This window comes from Carassius carassius, chromosome 39 (assembly GCF_963082965.1).
Source record: "Carassius carassius chromosome 39, fCarCar2.1, whole genome shotgun sequence".
NCBI lineage: Eukaryota > Metazoa > Chordata > Actinopteri > Cypriniformes > Cyprinidae > Carassius > Carassius carassius.
This window is the reverse complement of record NC_081793.1, coordinates 29,167,404-29,184,575: the sequence shown is the minus strand read 5'-3', so window position 1 is coordinate 29,184,575 and position 17,172 is coordinate 29,167,404. Positions and strand designations below refer to the sequence as shown.

Here is a 17,172-nt window from a genome sequence, read left to right as displayed (position 1 = left end):
GCGTCATATTTATATCGGGTGTGTATTTCTTTCGTTGTGTTTTGTCTTTGTTCTTGAATGAATGTTGAATTGTTGATTAAATTCTGCTGATATTTTGAGGCTGATTTTGAATCGTTTCTCTGTGCGCTGGTGTTGCGTGTTTCTGCTGGTTTAGTGCTGGTTTAGTGCTGGTTTTGCGCGGTCTTGCTGCTTTGTTTTTAGTGAGTTCGCGTTTCTGTCAGCAGAAGGAGAATTATTGTGAATATGGGAGCTGTCCATCTCTCTCTCTCATTCAATTCACTTAAGCTTTATTGACATGGTGATAGCGGCACAATCCGTTTCTGCACAGAGTGCATTGAAATAATATTCAGATATTTAATTGAGAAGTCGTTTGTCAGTTTAATTATTCCATTCAGAGTTTATTGATTTTAATGTTTCATCATGAGTCTCTGTTTTTCTATTGCCTTTTCAGTGTGTTCTGTTCGCATTCCCTCAGTTCCTCAACACACACACACACACACACACACACACACACACACACAGACACTCACACACACACACACAGACACTCACACACACACACACACACACACACACACACACACACACGCACACACACACACACACACACACACACACACACACACACACACATGCACACACACACACAGACACTCACGCACACTCTCTCACACACACACACACACACACACACACACACACACACACACAGACACTCACACACACACACACACACACACACACACACACACGCACACACACACACGCACACACACACAGACACGCACACACACACACACACACACACACACACAGACACACAAACACACACGCACACACACACACACACACACACACACACACACAGACACACAGACACACACACACGCACGCACACACACACACACAGACACACACACACACACACACCGACACACACACACACACACACACACTGTTTTGGTTTTGAGTGTTTTGTGGGTGTGTATGTGTGTGTGTGTGTGTGTGTGTGTCAGTGAGTGTGTGTGTGTGTCAGTGCGTGTGTGTGTGTGTGTGTGTGTGTGTCTGTCTTTTCATCACCACATGTATACATAGAGCGCGTTCATGAATCTTCTTGAATGTGTGTGTATAAAGAGTTCTCTGAGCACTCGGTTCTGACACCTGTTGAGCAGAAACATGTCAGAACACACACATCATCACTGAGAAACAATATCACGCATCAGTCTGGAGTGTTTCCAATCAGAGTTCTGGGCTTTTTGCAGCAGAAGCAGAACACACATCTGTAGTTTCAGCATCAGACTGAGGTCTATTATTATGACATCAATAATTCCATTTAATTTAATTTCATTCCCCTAAATGGATTAATCTCACGCAAAAGCTAAACTTTGATTGTTTGCTACACATGTCAATCAAACAGTCTCTTCCTGTCTCTCTCTTCCTGTGTGTTTTACTGACCTCATCCTCGTAGAGTCCTCATCATATCATCATGTAAGCTTGACGTGTTTCTGCAGACACAGATTTGATTTGGATCATGTTAATGTGATATTCACCTCACAGAAAGCCTAAAACAGTGTGCTCGTGCGAACGTCTGGATTGTGCTGTTTTCTGTGTTCAGGATGTACAGTAATGGAGGAAAACACTGAATGAGGTTCTGATCTCTTGCATGAGTTGTGGTTAAACACAAAAATGAGCAATTAGAAATACTGTTCAAATGAACAATTAAAGCTGCTCGTATGTGCAGCGGTGATCATTCAGACTGTACACTGAAAAAAAAAGTGTTGGATTTAATTTGAAACAAAATTCACTCCAAAATTGATAGAACATTTCACAAATTATTACAAAAAATGTATATATATATATATATGTATATACCGTGGGCAATAAATATATTTGCTAAAATATGTTTCAAAATATATTTATGTAATTATATTCTCCACCAATATATTTTTGCCCATTTTTTAAAATATACCTAAAAAATATACATATTTTGATATTAGCCTAAATGTAGATTACTATGAGATATTTTCATATTTTCTTGCCCATGAAATACATTTTTTTAATATATTTTGGTATATGAAGGTTAAAACTGAATGCATTTTCAATTTCAAATATATTTAACTGAGCTTCACTGTTTCCAATGTATATTTAGTACATATTTAGAATATATTATGACCACAAATATATATATATATATATTTTATTTTGAGGGGGAATTTCAAGTAAGTGTGAGTCAGATTGATGCAGATGTGGAAGTGTTTGTGTGAGGACTGGTTTTTCTCCGGCGTGATCTAAAAGCTCTTCTGATGTTATTTTAATGCAGTCTCCAACACTTACTGAAACACTTCCCTCTCAGTAACACTGCTCGCTTCACTCCTCTGGAAACAGAAGAGGTCTAGTCATGAGTGAATCCATGGTTTAATGAATCAAGTGAGTCAATGATTCAGTGATTATTCATTCTTGTTTGTTTTCTGAACGAATCAGTTGAACGAATGACTCACTCATTATGACAGTGTTTCCTATTTAGAGTATCATTTCATTTGTCAAAATTCATTAAAAAAAATTAAAAGACATTATCATTACTCCTGCAATGTTGAATCAAAAAAACGTCTCTTTTGTTTTTGGCATGATGGAAATGAGAACGAGTTACTGAAGGAATAGCCTCATGCACTCTTCACTTTTTTGTCCATACAGTCAAAGTCAATGTGGTCCAAGGATGTTTTCTTCCTAGTGTTCATCAAAGTGTCTTCTTTAGTGTTTGACAGAAGAAAGAAAGTCTTAAAGGTTTGGAGCGATGATGACAGAATCATTTATAGGTGAACTAGTCTTTAAATGTGTTTATTTGTTATGAAGGCGATGCTAATGGTTCTCAGAATAGACTTTATGTTCTTCATGTAAGTTTTACACATTTCTGTGCTTGCACTCTTCATCACGTTCTGGAAGTCTCTGTTGTTTTGGGAGCGCTCTCAGTTGATCTGGAGTCTTGGCAGCGGTCAGATGTTGTGTTCAGTGGCGCGTGTCGTTAGGATATACATTCATTAGCTTGAGCAGGATCTGGATTTGATTATGTGCTGACAGATAAAGCTGCGTTACAGAACATGACACGATTTGCCCTGAACTGCAGAGATTTGGGAACCGTTCTCTCGCCGGATCACACACAAGCGCTTTCTCTCAGAATATCACCTTATTGATTACTAATGAAGTTTCTAGATTGTGATTGGACTGAATATCACTACGTGGTTGCAAACAGATTGCAAAAACTAAGTACTCGTAAATGGATTATGTTACATGTTAAAATGCTCATAGTTAGATCACAGTTATTCACACAATGGCAGTAAATCAATCATATGTATTACATATATTACGTAATTCTTCTTATGACTGTTTTTGTGCATTTATTAATGTTTGTTCATATAATAAAGGGATTCCCAAACATTTTCAGCCAAACCCATTAAAATAAAATATTTACCGGTACTTGAAATATCCTTCAGAAAGATCATATTTCAATAATTTAACTAGATGTTCACAGTCCTCTGATGTCGGTCACTCCATTGCCCTTATATGGTCCTTCCTGTTCCTGTCCTTGTTGTGTGAATTGTTTCCAGCCGTGTTTATTAATATGTTCCCAGGTGTTTCTGTCTCCAGTTCTTCATCTGCTGTTGTACGTCACTGTTCACCTGATGTCTCCAATCCTGTGACCCCAGAGCTTCGAGTTGTTTTCATGTCAGTCGCTCACAGAGATGATTTCTTTATTAACCTCAGGTTTATCTTACTTGTCGTTGCATAAATAATCAAGTTAATAACTTTCAAGATTTCTGGAAGTCTGAAATGCATTTCTTAGAAGTACAGATTTATTTGTGATGATTGTAGAGATTCGCATGAGAGCAAAGACTAATGAATAAACGCTGATTAAATGACAGTATTTTCAGTGCCGTTTACATGAATGTGATTGCTGCATAATGCAACACACATTATCAAATTATGGCATATGTGATGCTTAAAATCTGAAGTCTTCTCCTTAAAAACTAAGCCCCAAACGGCTGCCATTTGACTGTATTTTAGTGTCTTAGATAATCAAGAGCTTTATTGATTCTATGGAATATTTAATCTAAATTATGGGATGGAATGTGGTTAAAATGAGCAAACGGAGATTTTAATGGTGCTTGAGAAAATGCTATAGCTTTCATTTGTGACTGTGCTGTCTTTGGTTCAGCGTTTTAGGTGTTGAGCTTCAGTTAAACAGCGTAATCATGATATATATTTTGATAAATCTGTGGATGAGTTTTTCTCATGTCAAACAGAGGAAACGTAAGGAACTCAAGAGTGGATTGAAGATCTTTAATTGCTTTATTCTCAGCCTTCAGCTCTGATGATTATCATTAATAATATTATCGGTAATGCAACACGTCTTTAGTTCAGAAGACTGAAAACATTTAACACATCAAAACACCTTTAGCTGATTGAATTGTGTTCAGATAGATTTTAAAAGAATATATGTGAAAAAAAATGAAAGCTGAAATTAGAAGCGGAATGTTATTGTGAAAGAACTTATTATCAGTGATTTCAGCAGTCAGAAATCATCAATTATCCTTTAGAAGTGTTCGATAGTGTGTGTGTGTGTGTGTGAGTCTTCCTCTGAATTCAGGTCCTGCTCACATATTTTCTGAAGCTTTTATTCTCATTCTTCATTGTTCTTCATCTTTGTGCAGGTTCTGCTTGTTTTAGCTCTGGAGCTGTATGAAATGTCTGTGATATAATTCACCGAACCCAGAACAAAGAGCCCTGGTCTGGATAAAAGAGTAACCGTCTTATCTGTGCACATTTGTTATATCTAATTAATTTCTGTCAGAGTCATTGTTTTCCAAAATATAACTCAGTGAACTCCTGAAATGCAAATGAATTCAGGTGCAATGATTCGCTGAAGTCTGCTGCTGAAGTTAAAGAAGATGCAAGCGGAAGTATTTGCATTAAAATCCAAGGAAGGATCATTTTTTCCCAGTTTCTATTTGAGAGCCGCAGTCTGATCAGACGGGAATTTCAGAGTCCAGAATGCACAGGTTTATACCTTCACTAGAAGACAAAGTCATGTTTCGTTTTGTTTTTCAGAGGAAGAACATTGAGGTTTCATAGTCGATTATTCGTCTGTTCACACTGACGTTCAGTAGATCTGCACCTGTGTTTACCTGAAGAAAGAGCATCGAATGAGGGAGAATCAAAGAACCGTGTTTACTACAGTAACAGATGAATGCTATTTTATATTGATCTGAATTTGTGTTTGTCTGTGTCTCAGCAGAGTGAATGTGAAGCTGCTGGTTGGTTAATTTGTCTCAATGGGAGTGAAAGTCTGTTGATCTGAAATCGTGTCTCGTTCTGCTTTTACAGGACGTTTGAAATGGAAAGTTTCTCATGATTTCCCCATGAGATCAGGTTGTGTTTATCTGTCTGTCGCTCATCCGTGTGTCTCAGAGGTTTCTCATGTCAGTATTTGTATGGAGCGCTGTGAGAATGAGCTGGTGATTTCTGACATAGGAACATGAAAGTTCAGTGTCTGTGTGAGAGAAACACAAAGCTTGGACGCCAGACACACCACAACAAATCAAACACAATACTGACAAGACAATACGGCTGAATTGACACATCTGGAATCATCTGGAGGATTTTAACTAATGTCTTCATCAGTGTGTGTGTGTGTGTGTGTCTTCAGCCTCGTTATTTCTATATGTTTGTTTGCTGACAGATCGTTTAATTATCAGTATGATGTGACATTATGAAAGGCTTGTGTCTGAGTAATGGATCCTAATGGTGTGTTTGTAAATGGAAGGGCAGATTCTCTGTGGGCTAAATTAGAAACGTCCATTTGTGTGTTTACCGAGAGGAGTGTGTTTTTGTGAGGGTTCTGGGTTTGTATGTATTGTAATTTTACTGAACTCATTTTCATTTTAACTTTTCATTTGTCACGTTTGACTAGTGCTGATGCTTTAACAATGACCTGCTATAGAAACTCTAGAGAGTCCGTTAACTTGGTTTAATCAGTCATGTTTCTAGATCTAAACCGGTGGGTTAATAACTCGGTGAATCTACAAACGGTCATGAATGAGTTCAATTTCACTTCAAAATGAAAATCAAGAAGAAATTACAGAAATTACTAAATAAAGTCTATTGTTAATTTTAAGCATGAAATATTAATTTGTACGTATTTGTTTTTATTTTATTTATAAAATGCATGAATAGTTATTATACAGCCTTTCATTTTATTTGAACATTTTAAAAGTTGATGGTGAACAAACTGTGCACTGACAAAATGTTTACTCAGAAACAGTTTTCCAATCAGAAATTGACAGTAAATTTCACAAATAATTATAAAGAAAAGGCAAGGACGTGTTGAGTTTAATGAAGCAGAAAGACATTCATTCAGCAGCGGATGATCTCCACAGAAGGAAGGATCTGGCCACATCTGAAGTCTGGTTTGATGACTCTGGCTTTAATTAGTATAGCCTGTATTAGTGATGGCAGCAGTTCTTTACAGGCTATGCTAATCTACGCCAGAATCACCAGTGCAATGGATCGCAGTTTCCTGGGATGACGAGCAGATATTAGAAATGAACCAACGACCTCATGTTTATCAATTACTGTACTGGTCTGTATTAAATCCTGTGTTACATTATAAACACAGTATGTGTGTAAATATCTTCCTGGATGAATGTGAATCTCTGCTGATATTCTAGTCTGTTTCGTCTCAAATGGACTTTATTTTTCATTATAAAAGATCCAGAACATGTATCATAATGAAGTGCATAAAATGATGTGCATATCAAACCTGGTCAGTAATGTGAACATTTCTAGTAATATTATAAGAGGGGTAAGTTGTCACAGGTGTTCCTTTTAATTTTACACAAAATGATTATTTTAGTTTCATAATGATTTAACTGCTAAATAAAGCAAAACCATAATGTGAAACTGGATACAATGTAAAGACATTATTATTGATTATTGGAGTATGTTGTAGCAGAAAATACTATTTTATTCTTTCTGCTTCAGAATTTCAGGTTTAATTCAATGCATTGCTTGTTTTTTATTAATTATATATATATATATATAAACCATGTTTTCTTTGATTATTTATTTATTATTTCTGTCCTATAGTGTGACAACATGCCCCGCTGTATCACTATAGCAGTGGAGATGTTCCTTAACCTTATGTTTGTGTTCCTTCAGTTTTTGGGCTTTGACAGTGAGTCCAGTCTGATAATGTCCTCTGGTGTTTGGAGGATTTCCAGGTCATTCAGATGGCAAACAGCAGCGGCTCTCCTTTAATAGATACAAACGCTCAAATGAAAGCAGGAGATATTCTGCTTGACCAGCGAAGCCTTCGCTCAAATCCGCAGCACTTTGATTAATGCAACACAGAACGAACCCCGAGGACTTCCTTCCGCTTCCCCTCGAGCTGCTCTACTTTACTATCGAAGAGCAGAAATGGCCCTGGATCTGTGTTTGTATAATAATAGTTCAAATGATTGGTTTAATTAGTTTAACCTGGTTATTGTGACCTGAGCAGAGCGCATCTATATATATTTAGAGGAATATGTGAGTATTTTCCCATGTAAAGAATGAAAGAACATACAGGCCTGAGATTGTGTGGCGGTGTTTTGTTCGTGTTTGATCATTATCCGATGTTTCCGCTCAGATAAATGACAGATTTACTGCAGGGTTTGTGAGAGAGAACGAGAGGATTTCCAGCTCCGAGTCGAGGTCAGACGCTCCTCGTTCTGAGGGTCAGATCCCAGTCATTAGCATTTACAAAACATGCAAATCAGCAGCAGAATGGCTTTGAGACTTGACTGTGATTATAGGCTTGAGCTGTGATACGTCACACTGTCTGTAGTCGCTTCGCATGAGTGAAATTTACATTAACGTCATTCGTTTAGCAGAGTTTAGTCTGAGAATCAGCTGCATTCGTCCGTCTGATCGTGTTCTTGCTCTCATTGCTCTGGATTCACTTCTCAAGTTATTGGATTGAAAGGGTATTTTAATGCCATTTGTTTGGTTCAGTCTGTGTTTTTCTCATGTCATGTTTAGACTGTGTTTGTATATTTCACTGCTTTTCATAAAGAATAAACAAAATGTCCTTCAAATCAAATATGAACCAAGTTTTCTTCAAGAGCCGAGTAAAGCCACAGAAAGAATATTCAGAAGAGTCTGTGCTTCTGCTGGACTCAGCTCAAAGCAGACGCTGAGCTCACAATGTGAATGTACCATGAATTAAACAGAGCCCAGTGAATGTGACGTGTGTGATGGGAAGATCTGAATGTTTTTCAGTGTCTGACAGAGCACACGAGATCCACCCATGAGCTTTAATCAGGAGACACGGTGAGAAAACACACGCCACAGACCTGTATGATCTCAAAACACCATAAGATGATCATGTATGATTAAAGAAATCATGCACTGACTTGTATATGAAAGCTGTCTTTCTGAGAGTTTTGGTGGAGGAGATTTGCATCAAAAGACCTGGAATACAGTGCTTACATGTTGTTTGGAGAACTTTCATATTGCATTTTTAGCTTCTGGTCACCATCTGAACTAAAATCTCCTTTAAGAAGAAATAAAGTCAAATAACACGTCAAGAGAAGATCAGGTCAGATTCAAACTTATGAGCTGCTGTCTGTTCGCATGCATTCAAATGACCTAAAATGTTACTATTCCTGTATTTTCTGAAATATAAGTTGCACTTTTTCTATCAAATGAAACATGCTTCAACTTACTGTATAGAATGCAATTAATATCAAGCGTGAAACACATTAGTTTTGGGATGCTGAATGAGAGAAATACATGAACGCAGGTTTATTTCTACAGTGCATTTCTCACTCACTGCTAGTTTCAGTTTTGCTTTAAGTTAATTTATTTTGTGCATTTATAAAAGTGGTGTTTATAATAGTGAATGCTTTTTTCACTCCTGCTCTGGTTAAATGCAAAGGATTTATTATGGAGTGAGAGGAACTCAAATACATAGTGTTTATATATTTGCTGGTATTTTGCATTTTTTTTTGCATATAGAAATACAATGTATACACTGATATGGGAAGTGGAAACAGCTTTCAGTAAGGAAACGGAGAGTGGACGTTGGAGGACACGGCGAACGTGTTGCACATGAATCTGGAGAGAGGGCGAAAAAATCTAAATATCAGACAAAATAGACAAAAACGAATAAATTGAGCATATCTCGAAGGATGTCATTGATTAGTGCCTGAAAGACAGCGGGGGCGTTAACCAATCCGAAGGGAAGAACCCTATACTCAAAGTGTCCGAGGGGTGTATTAAAGGCGGTCTTCCACTCGTCCCCCTCCCGAATACGCACGAGATGATACGCGTTGCGGAAGTCGAGTTTGGTAAAGACTCTTGCCCCCTGCAGGATTTCAAAAGCTGAGGACATCAGAGGCAAGGGGTAACCATTCTTAACGGTGATGTCATTCAGCCCCCGATAATCTATGCAGGGACGCAAAGAGCCGACTTTCTTTTTGACAAAAAAAAACCAGCGCCTGCAGGAGACAAGGACGGAACGATGGTGCCGGCTCTGAGAGATTCGGATAAATAATTCTCTAATGCCTCCCGTTCAGGAGCCGAAAGGGAGATGAGCCTACCGCGTGGAGGCGTGGTACCCGGGAGAAGATCAATAGCGCGGTCATACGGGCGGTGAGGCGGAAGAGACATAGCTCGGGAACGACAGAAAACCCCTCGCAAATTGTGATACTCCTCCGGTACTCCCGTCAGATCTCCTGCCTCCTCCTGAAAACAGAAACAGAAGACACAGGGGGAACAGCAGAGACTAAACACTCAACATGACATGACAATTTCCAAGACAAAATAGATCCCTTAGCCCAGTCAATGTGAGGATTATGGAGTTCTAGCCAAGGATGGCCCAGCACTACGGGAGTAAAAGGAGACTGAGAAATAAAAAAAAAAGAGATTGTTTCTTTGTGGTTACCAGAAATGGTAAGAGTCAATGGAATTGTCTCTTTCTGTACCCTAGGTAGGGAACTGCCATCGAGGGCAAATAGAGGGGTGGAGTCTCTTAGATGTGTGAGAGGAATACCTTGTTGGAGCGCCCACTCCTCATCCACAAAGTTCCCCTCAGCCCCAGAGTCGATCAAGGCAGCGCAGAAAGCTGACGACCCAGCCCACTGGAGAAGTGCTGGAAGTGTCGTACAGAAACTAGAAGGGATGGCCTTAGTGATGGCGCTCGCCAGTAACCCTCCTCCTACTGACGAGTCCTGGCTTTTACCCGACATGAAGACACAAAGTGAGTAGCGCTGGCACAGTATATGCAGAGGCGATTCGAAATCCTCCTCTCACGCTCCTTAGGTGAGATCAGAAGACCTCCCAGCTGCATGGGTTCGGGCTCTGTTTGGGCGGAGCTGAGAAGGGGCGGAGAGAAAAGCGTGTCCTCCAGGCGGTGAGCTCGGCGCCGTTGGTCAAAACCAACGTCAAAAAAAAGATCAAAACCAACGTCAAAAAAAAGATCGCCGAGCCGGATGGGGATCTCGCGGACGAGGACCTCGTCCCAAACCTCAGGAGAAAGCCCCTCCAAAAAACGAGCAACGCGGGTTGCGGGTGCGGAACTCAATGGAAAAGTCAGGCTTGAATGCCTCCCCTGCCGAAGTGTGGAAAGCCGTCGGGAAGCCTCCTCACCATAGGCGGAGTGGTCAAAGACCCGAATCATCTCCTCCTTGAAGCGTGCAAAACTGCACAATCATTAGTTCACAACACAACTTTACTGTGAAATACCATTGAAACATAACTATAGATCACCCACACAGAAGCAACCGATAGTTTCACTGTGTCATTGTTCGTACAATCATTAAATATTGTAGAACAAAATAGGTGATACAGGTTTCATTATGGTATTACATGTACAGTAAATACATCTCTGTAAAAGTACTGCAGTAGTAGAGAGAATACTACAGACACAGTGGAATCATTGAACAAAGTTTGTAATATATTGATGCAAAACACTACAGTACTGTACAATTACAACATAAGTTTATTTGAATCAAAGCAAAAATAATTAGCTATGAAATTGAAACCCACCACACCATCTTCTGATATAGCCGCACACATGGTAATGTTAGCCGCACGTTGTCCAGGTACTTGGATGGTTTCCCGCTGGCCAATGAAATTCCGACCTGTCCTCCTTGTCTTGGCCAGATTAAAACCTGCCTCATCCAAATATATGAATTTGTGATGGTCATCCTCTGCATCCACCTCCATCACTCTCCACGTTCCCCCACACCTCTCAAACGAGGCCCACGACCACCTCTCAGAAGGGGGGCCTGTCCTCTACCATTCCTTTGACCAACACGTCTTCCTCGTCTTCCTCCCACCACTGTTTGACCTCCATTGTGACCTGGATCACCTGCTGGCTCCATGTTACGTATCACTATGCTCTTGCAATTGGATCCCAATCAATTCTTTCACAATGTGCACTCAATCATCAGTAATGAGCTGGCAGAATTGGACAAGCAATTACAAGGGCCTGCATCTATACAGTGCAGTACTGTCAATACTGTAAATAGTCTGAAAAGGTGGTACAGTATTTGGGGCCATAGACACAGTGTCTGAGGAAGCATTATGATCAAATATTAGGCTACATCCATGGATATTGTAGTCTAATTGGTTCATGCTCCGCGCTAACTGGTCACAATGAATCTCGTTATCTTGAAACGTTCATGATTTACAGTAAACTGGGAAGATTGTTTGTGTGTTTCCATACTAAGAGTAATGCAACAGTTACTTATCATTTTGAGCAGTTGTATCAATTGATAATTAGATCATTGTAAGGAAATGAATAGACACTCATTTGAAATGTAATGTGTGGATTGCCTTTTGAAATAGTAGCACTTTGATGTTTAGTTGTGTCATATTGAACAGGTGATTTTTGTTGAATGAACAAATGATCTAAGTTTTATGTGTATTGTATCCAAGCAATTGAGAAAAGGGTTAGAGTTTTGAAAAATGTGCATTTTGATCATTGGTTGTGAGTTTTGTGTCTAGAGTTGTGAAAAATGACATCAAGGTTCTGAAAATAGTAACAAAGTGATTGTAAAAAACTGTAATTGAGGGGCCAATCAGCAGTGTTTGAAATCTCTTCTGTTCTGAATGTGTGCTTCACAGTTTTGACAGCAGTGTGTTAGCATTTGAACAAAGTGCTGTAAATCCACAGTGTTGTGCAGGTTGTGGTTAAAGTCGTGGGATAAGTGTGTAGAGTTTTGAAAACTGTGTTCAAGCAATGAAAAACGAACTAGAGTTTGTTCACATGAACTGCTGCAGTGCAGACTGTAGTTAGAGTTTTGCACATGTGACTCCAGTTGTGCTCGCTGTCGTTTAGCAATCGAAAAAAACTGTAATACATGGAGCTGAAATATTAATCTGAGTGTGTTCTGGGTTTGAGTTGGTTTAGTCTTGAGTGTGACTGACAGACAGTCTCAAAGTCAAGAACCGACGCACACACACACACACACACACACACACACACACACACACAGAAGAACACAGAAGAAATGAAAACCACACAGCGCTGTTACATAAACATTCATTAGGTGCATTGATCTTCAAACATAATCAATGTCCTTCACTATGATCATTTACACACACAATCAGCTCCTTATGAAAACACATCAACACGAGAGCCTGAAATCAGTGTTTTATCAGCCGTTTGGATGTCAAACAGAATGAGCACCGGATCAACCAGAGAGAATCCAGAAACATCATGGACAAAAACTGAGACAAACACATGACAGACAAATACTGTAGACATAAACTAACAAGAAGAAAAAAATCCAGTAATGAATCAAGAATAAAGTCTGTATAAACGTACATATTTTCAGTTTTTATGACCAAAGGGAGGTTTTGTCCTCAAACACACACACAGCTTCCTGTCACCTGAGGTCAGCTTAAGGTCAAGGGTCATGCAGATATCAGTGTAATATTATGGATCAAATCTAGAGGCGATATTAAAAGATTCACAATCTGAATTAGGTTTGTAAAAGAATCATGTAGGTTATTATTACAGACATTCATTTATATTAATAATTCTGGTATTCAGCGGTGTTATGAATTAAAGCCATCTCATGATGTGAATCAATATCATATATGACCCGAAGCCTGTGGATGAAAACAACATTACGAGGCTGATGATTGAATACAGACATCATGAGCAGAGACACGAGATACAGAGACCAGATCAGCATCAGATCATCCCTCTCTCTCTCTCTCTGTCTCTCTCTCTCTCTCTCTCTCTCTCTCTCTGTCTCTCTCTCTCTGTCTCTCTCTCTCTCTCTCTCTCTCTCTCTCTCTTTCTCTCTCTCTCTCTCTGTCTCTCTCTCTCTCTCTCTCTCTCTCTCTCTCTCTCTGTCTCTCTCTCTCTCTCTCTCTCTCTCTCTCTCTCTGTCTCTCTCTCTGTCTCTCTCTCTCTCTCTCTCTCTCTGTCTCTCTCTCTGTCTCTCTCTCTCTCTCTCTCTCTCTCTCTCTCTGTCTCTCTCTCTCTCACTCTCTCTGTCTCTCTCTGTCTCTCTCTCTCTCACTCTCTCTCTCTCTCTCTCTCTCTCTCTCACTCTCTCTCTCTCTCTCTCTCTCTCTGTCTCTCTCTCTCTCTCTCTCTCTCTCTCTCTCTCTCTCTCTCTCTGTCTCTCTGTCTCTCTCTCTCTCTCTGTCTCTCTCTCTCTCTCTCTCTCTCTCTCTGTCTCTCTCTCTCTCTCTGCTGTTCTTTACAGCTCTTCATCATGTTTCTCTCTCTCCAGAGTCTCGTCTCTTGTCAGGTTGAGCTCGTATCCGTCCACAGTTTGACGTTGAGTTTTGTCGCTGTGTAATCAAACTCAAACATCCTGCAAACATTAGACAGTCAGTGAGAATCTTCCTCTTCCTGTGGATCATGACGTCCTCAGATATGTCTCAAACCCAAGAGCTTCACAGTTTAAAGAAGCTGCAAGCAGAGTCACAAATAAAACGATGTCACTACCTGACAGAAATCAGAGCTATAGCTGTGTAATATAATATAATCATTTGTAGTTAGTTTCTTTTTAATAGTAATACAATAAAAGATTTGTGTCCCTGGAGCACAGTCTTGAGTCTCTGGGGTATATGTGTATCAATAACCAACAATACCAGTATGGGTAAGTATTTTTTGGCCAAAAATCATTAGGATATAAAGTAAATATCATGTTCTATGAATATATTTGGTAAATTTCCTACCTTAAATAAATCAAAACGTCATTTTTGATTAGTAATATGCATTGCTAAGAATTCATTTGAAAAACATTAAAGATGATTTTCTCAATATTTAGATTTTTTTGCTCCCTCAGATTCCAGATTTACAAATATTGTCCTCCTAATAAACCATACATCAATAGAAACAATATTCATTCAGCTTTCAGATGATGTATACATCTCAATTTCGGAAAAATTAGCCCTTATGACTGGTTTTATGGTCCAAGGTCACAAATCATTTTTGTGGTTAGTTTGTTTTTACTTATATAAACTAATATTGTCAAATTATTAAACTATTAATCAATAGTTTCTGTATAATCAGTATGAGGCGATGTTATAAATGCATAATAATATGATATGATCAGAGAGTTGTGTGTGAGATCAAGTGTGTTTTCTGTCTAGTTCTCATGGTAATATCTCTCGTCTCTCAGGTTCGTCCACAGAGTATGTCACCATGAACCTGACGCTGAGCGCCGAGCCCGGATCATTCCTGACCAACAGCTCTCCAGGGATGCGGGCCAATCCCGTCACAGAGTTCGTACCACGTGACGTAAAGACCGTCAACGATTCGCTCCTCATGCAGAGCTCCAATCTGACCGTCAATGCCACTCTGGAGTCTCCAGAATCACTCGGTGGACACAACATCTGGCAGATCGTGATGATTGTGTTCCTGTGCGGCTCGCTGTCCTTAGTCACCATCACCGGGAACATCCTGGTCCTGGTGTCCTTTAAAGTCAACAAGCAGCTGAAGACGGTGAATAACTATTATTTGCTCAGCCTGGCGTTCGCAGACCTCATCATCGGCGTGCTTTCGATGAACCTCTACACTACGTATATAATCATGGACCACTGGGCGCTCGGGAACTGGGCCTGCGATCTGTGGCTGGCTGTTGATTACGTAGCTAGCAATGCTTCAGTGATGAACCTGCTGGTCATCAGCTTCGACAGGTACTTCTCCGTCACTCGTCCGCTGACGTACAGAGCCAAACGCACCACGAAGAGAGCCATGACCATGATCGGACTCGCCTGGTCCATTTCCTTCATCCTCTGGGCACCAGCTATCCTCTTCTGGCAGTATTTCGTCGGGAAGCGGACGGTCCCTCTGGGAGAATGCTATATCCAGTTCCTCTCGGAGCCGATCACCACTTTCTGCACAGCCATCGCTGCTTTCTATCTGCCTGTCACCATCATGACCGTCCTCTACTGGCGGATCTACAAGGAGACGGAGAACCGCTCCAAAGAGCTTGCTGGACTCAAGGGTTCGGGGAACCAAGGGAGTCCGGAGGAACCCGTGGGGAATCCGGGAAACTCTTGCAGTCACAGCAGTTCGGAGCTCCACCCGTCCAGCCAGAGAAGCTCTGGGAGAACCAGGACCGGACGGTTTGGGTTCTGGCCGTTGAGTTGTAAAGCTTGGAAGGGTCGCAGCGGCGACTCGGACAGCTGGAATAACAACGAAACCACTGTGTCCATTGACCAGTCGGATCAAGAGGAGGAAGAGGACGGAGAAGACGCCCGAGCCGTGTACTCCATCTCCGAGAATCTCCACCCAACTGAAGACGCCACGAGACCGTACAGAAAGGGATTGTCCGATCACTCCAAAACATCCGTGAGATGCTCCAAAGATCAACCCAACGCCAGCATCTCCCTCAAAGACTCGGCGCTCGCCAAACGCTTCGCCTGCAAGGCCAAGACGCAGGTCAACAAGCGCAAGAAGGTCTCTCTGGTGAAAGAGAAGAAAGCGGCGCAGACTCTGAGCGCCATCCTCCTGGCCTTCATCATCACGTGGACGCCGTACAACATCATGGTCCTGGTGAACACCTTCTGTGACGAGTGCATCCCCGAGACGCTGTGGGCTCTGGGATACTGGCTGTGTTACGTCAACAGCACTGTTAACCCCATGTGTTACGCGCTCTGCAACAAGACCTTTCGCACCACCTTCAGATCCATCCTGCTGTGTCAGTGGAGTCAGAAGAACAAACCCAACAAGCCTCCGCTCCAGCAGAGACAGCCAGCGGCCACCTTCCGGAAACAGAGTCCTGCAGAACTCTAGAGACGTTTGGAGGAACTTTGTGCATCGCTTCTGAAGGGCTGTTGAGTTTGTACAGTGTTCATGTTCATAGGAGCCTGATGCAATCAAGAGACTGTGTGACTACATCCACAAAAAAACCTACAGAAACGAGACGCTTCCTGTGTTTCCTACTGAAGTGAAGGGTCAGCTGGGACATGCAGTATTTAAGGGCTCATTTGTCCAACCCTACAATTTTGACTCATAACGTACATTGAAATTCTGATTCATCTGATTCATTCTGTCATCATTTTCACACCCTCTGCTGAACACTAAAGATATTTTGAACCAAACAGTTGATGGTAGCCTTTGACAGCCATAGAATGAAAATATGTAAAGTCATGGCCAAAAATATTGGCACCCTTGGGAAATCAATGGATTAGAGAAAAACATTAATTTCATAATGACATTTCACCCCATTTTAAATTCTTATTATCCAATGAAAGGATACATTTTTGTGAATTTTTTAAATAAAAGATCAAAAGGATTAACAATGCACATGAATTTTCCCAGCCGCCTTTGATCATATTTCCCAAGGGTGCCGATATTTTTGCCCATGACTGTACATATATACTATGGTCAATGGCTACCATCAACTGTTTGTTTAATTTATCCCTATTCACTTTCCCAGATCATGTTTATGTGTTTCATCTGGGTTTATGGTGGCTGTTGTGGTACTCTGTGGTTTCTACTTTAAGCTCTGAAATGTTTTACTGCTGAAACGAAGAAGCTTCTAATGAGTTTGATTTCACCCTCATTAATGTTTTAAATATATATTTCCACTTTAAGTCAAGTGCACATTACAATACTGAAACACTTTATGTTTTTAGGGTAACACTTTATTTGAATAG

The 17,172-nt window shown here is 40.5% G+C and overlaps 1 protein-coding gene across 1 annotated transcript in view; it reads left to right on the top strand.

Annotated features, from left to right (window-relative positions):
• Positions 1 to 16,547, top strand: part of LOC132121140 (muscarinic acetylcholine receptor M3-like) — a 16,826-nt gene extending 279 nt beyond the window's left edge. The window contains exon 2 of the mRNA XM_059530315.1: positions 14,688 to 16,547. Within this exon, the coding sequence (XP_059386298.1) occupies positions 14,711 to 16,306 (1,596 nt within the window). The 5' untranslated portion in view covers positions 14,688 to 14,710 and the 3' untranslated portion in view covers positions 16,307 to 16,547. The remainder of the gene's footprint in view (positions 1 to 14,687) is intronic.
• The last annotated feature ends 625 nt before the right edge of the window (positions 16,548 to 17,172 follow it).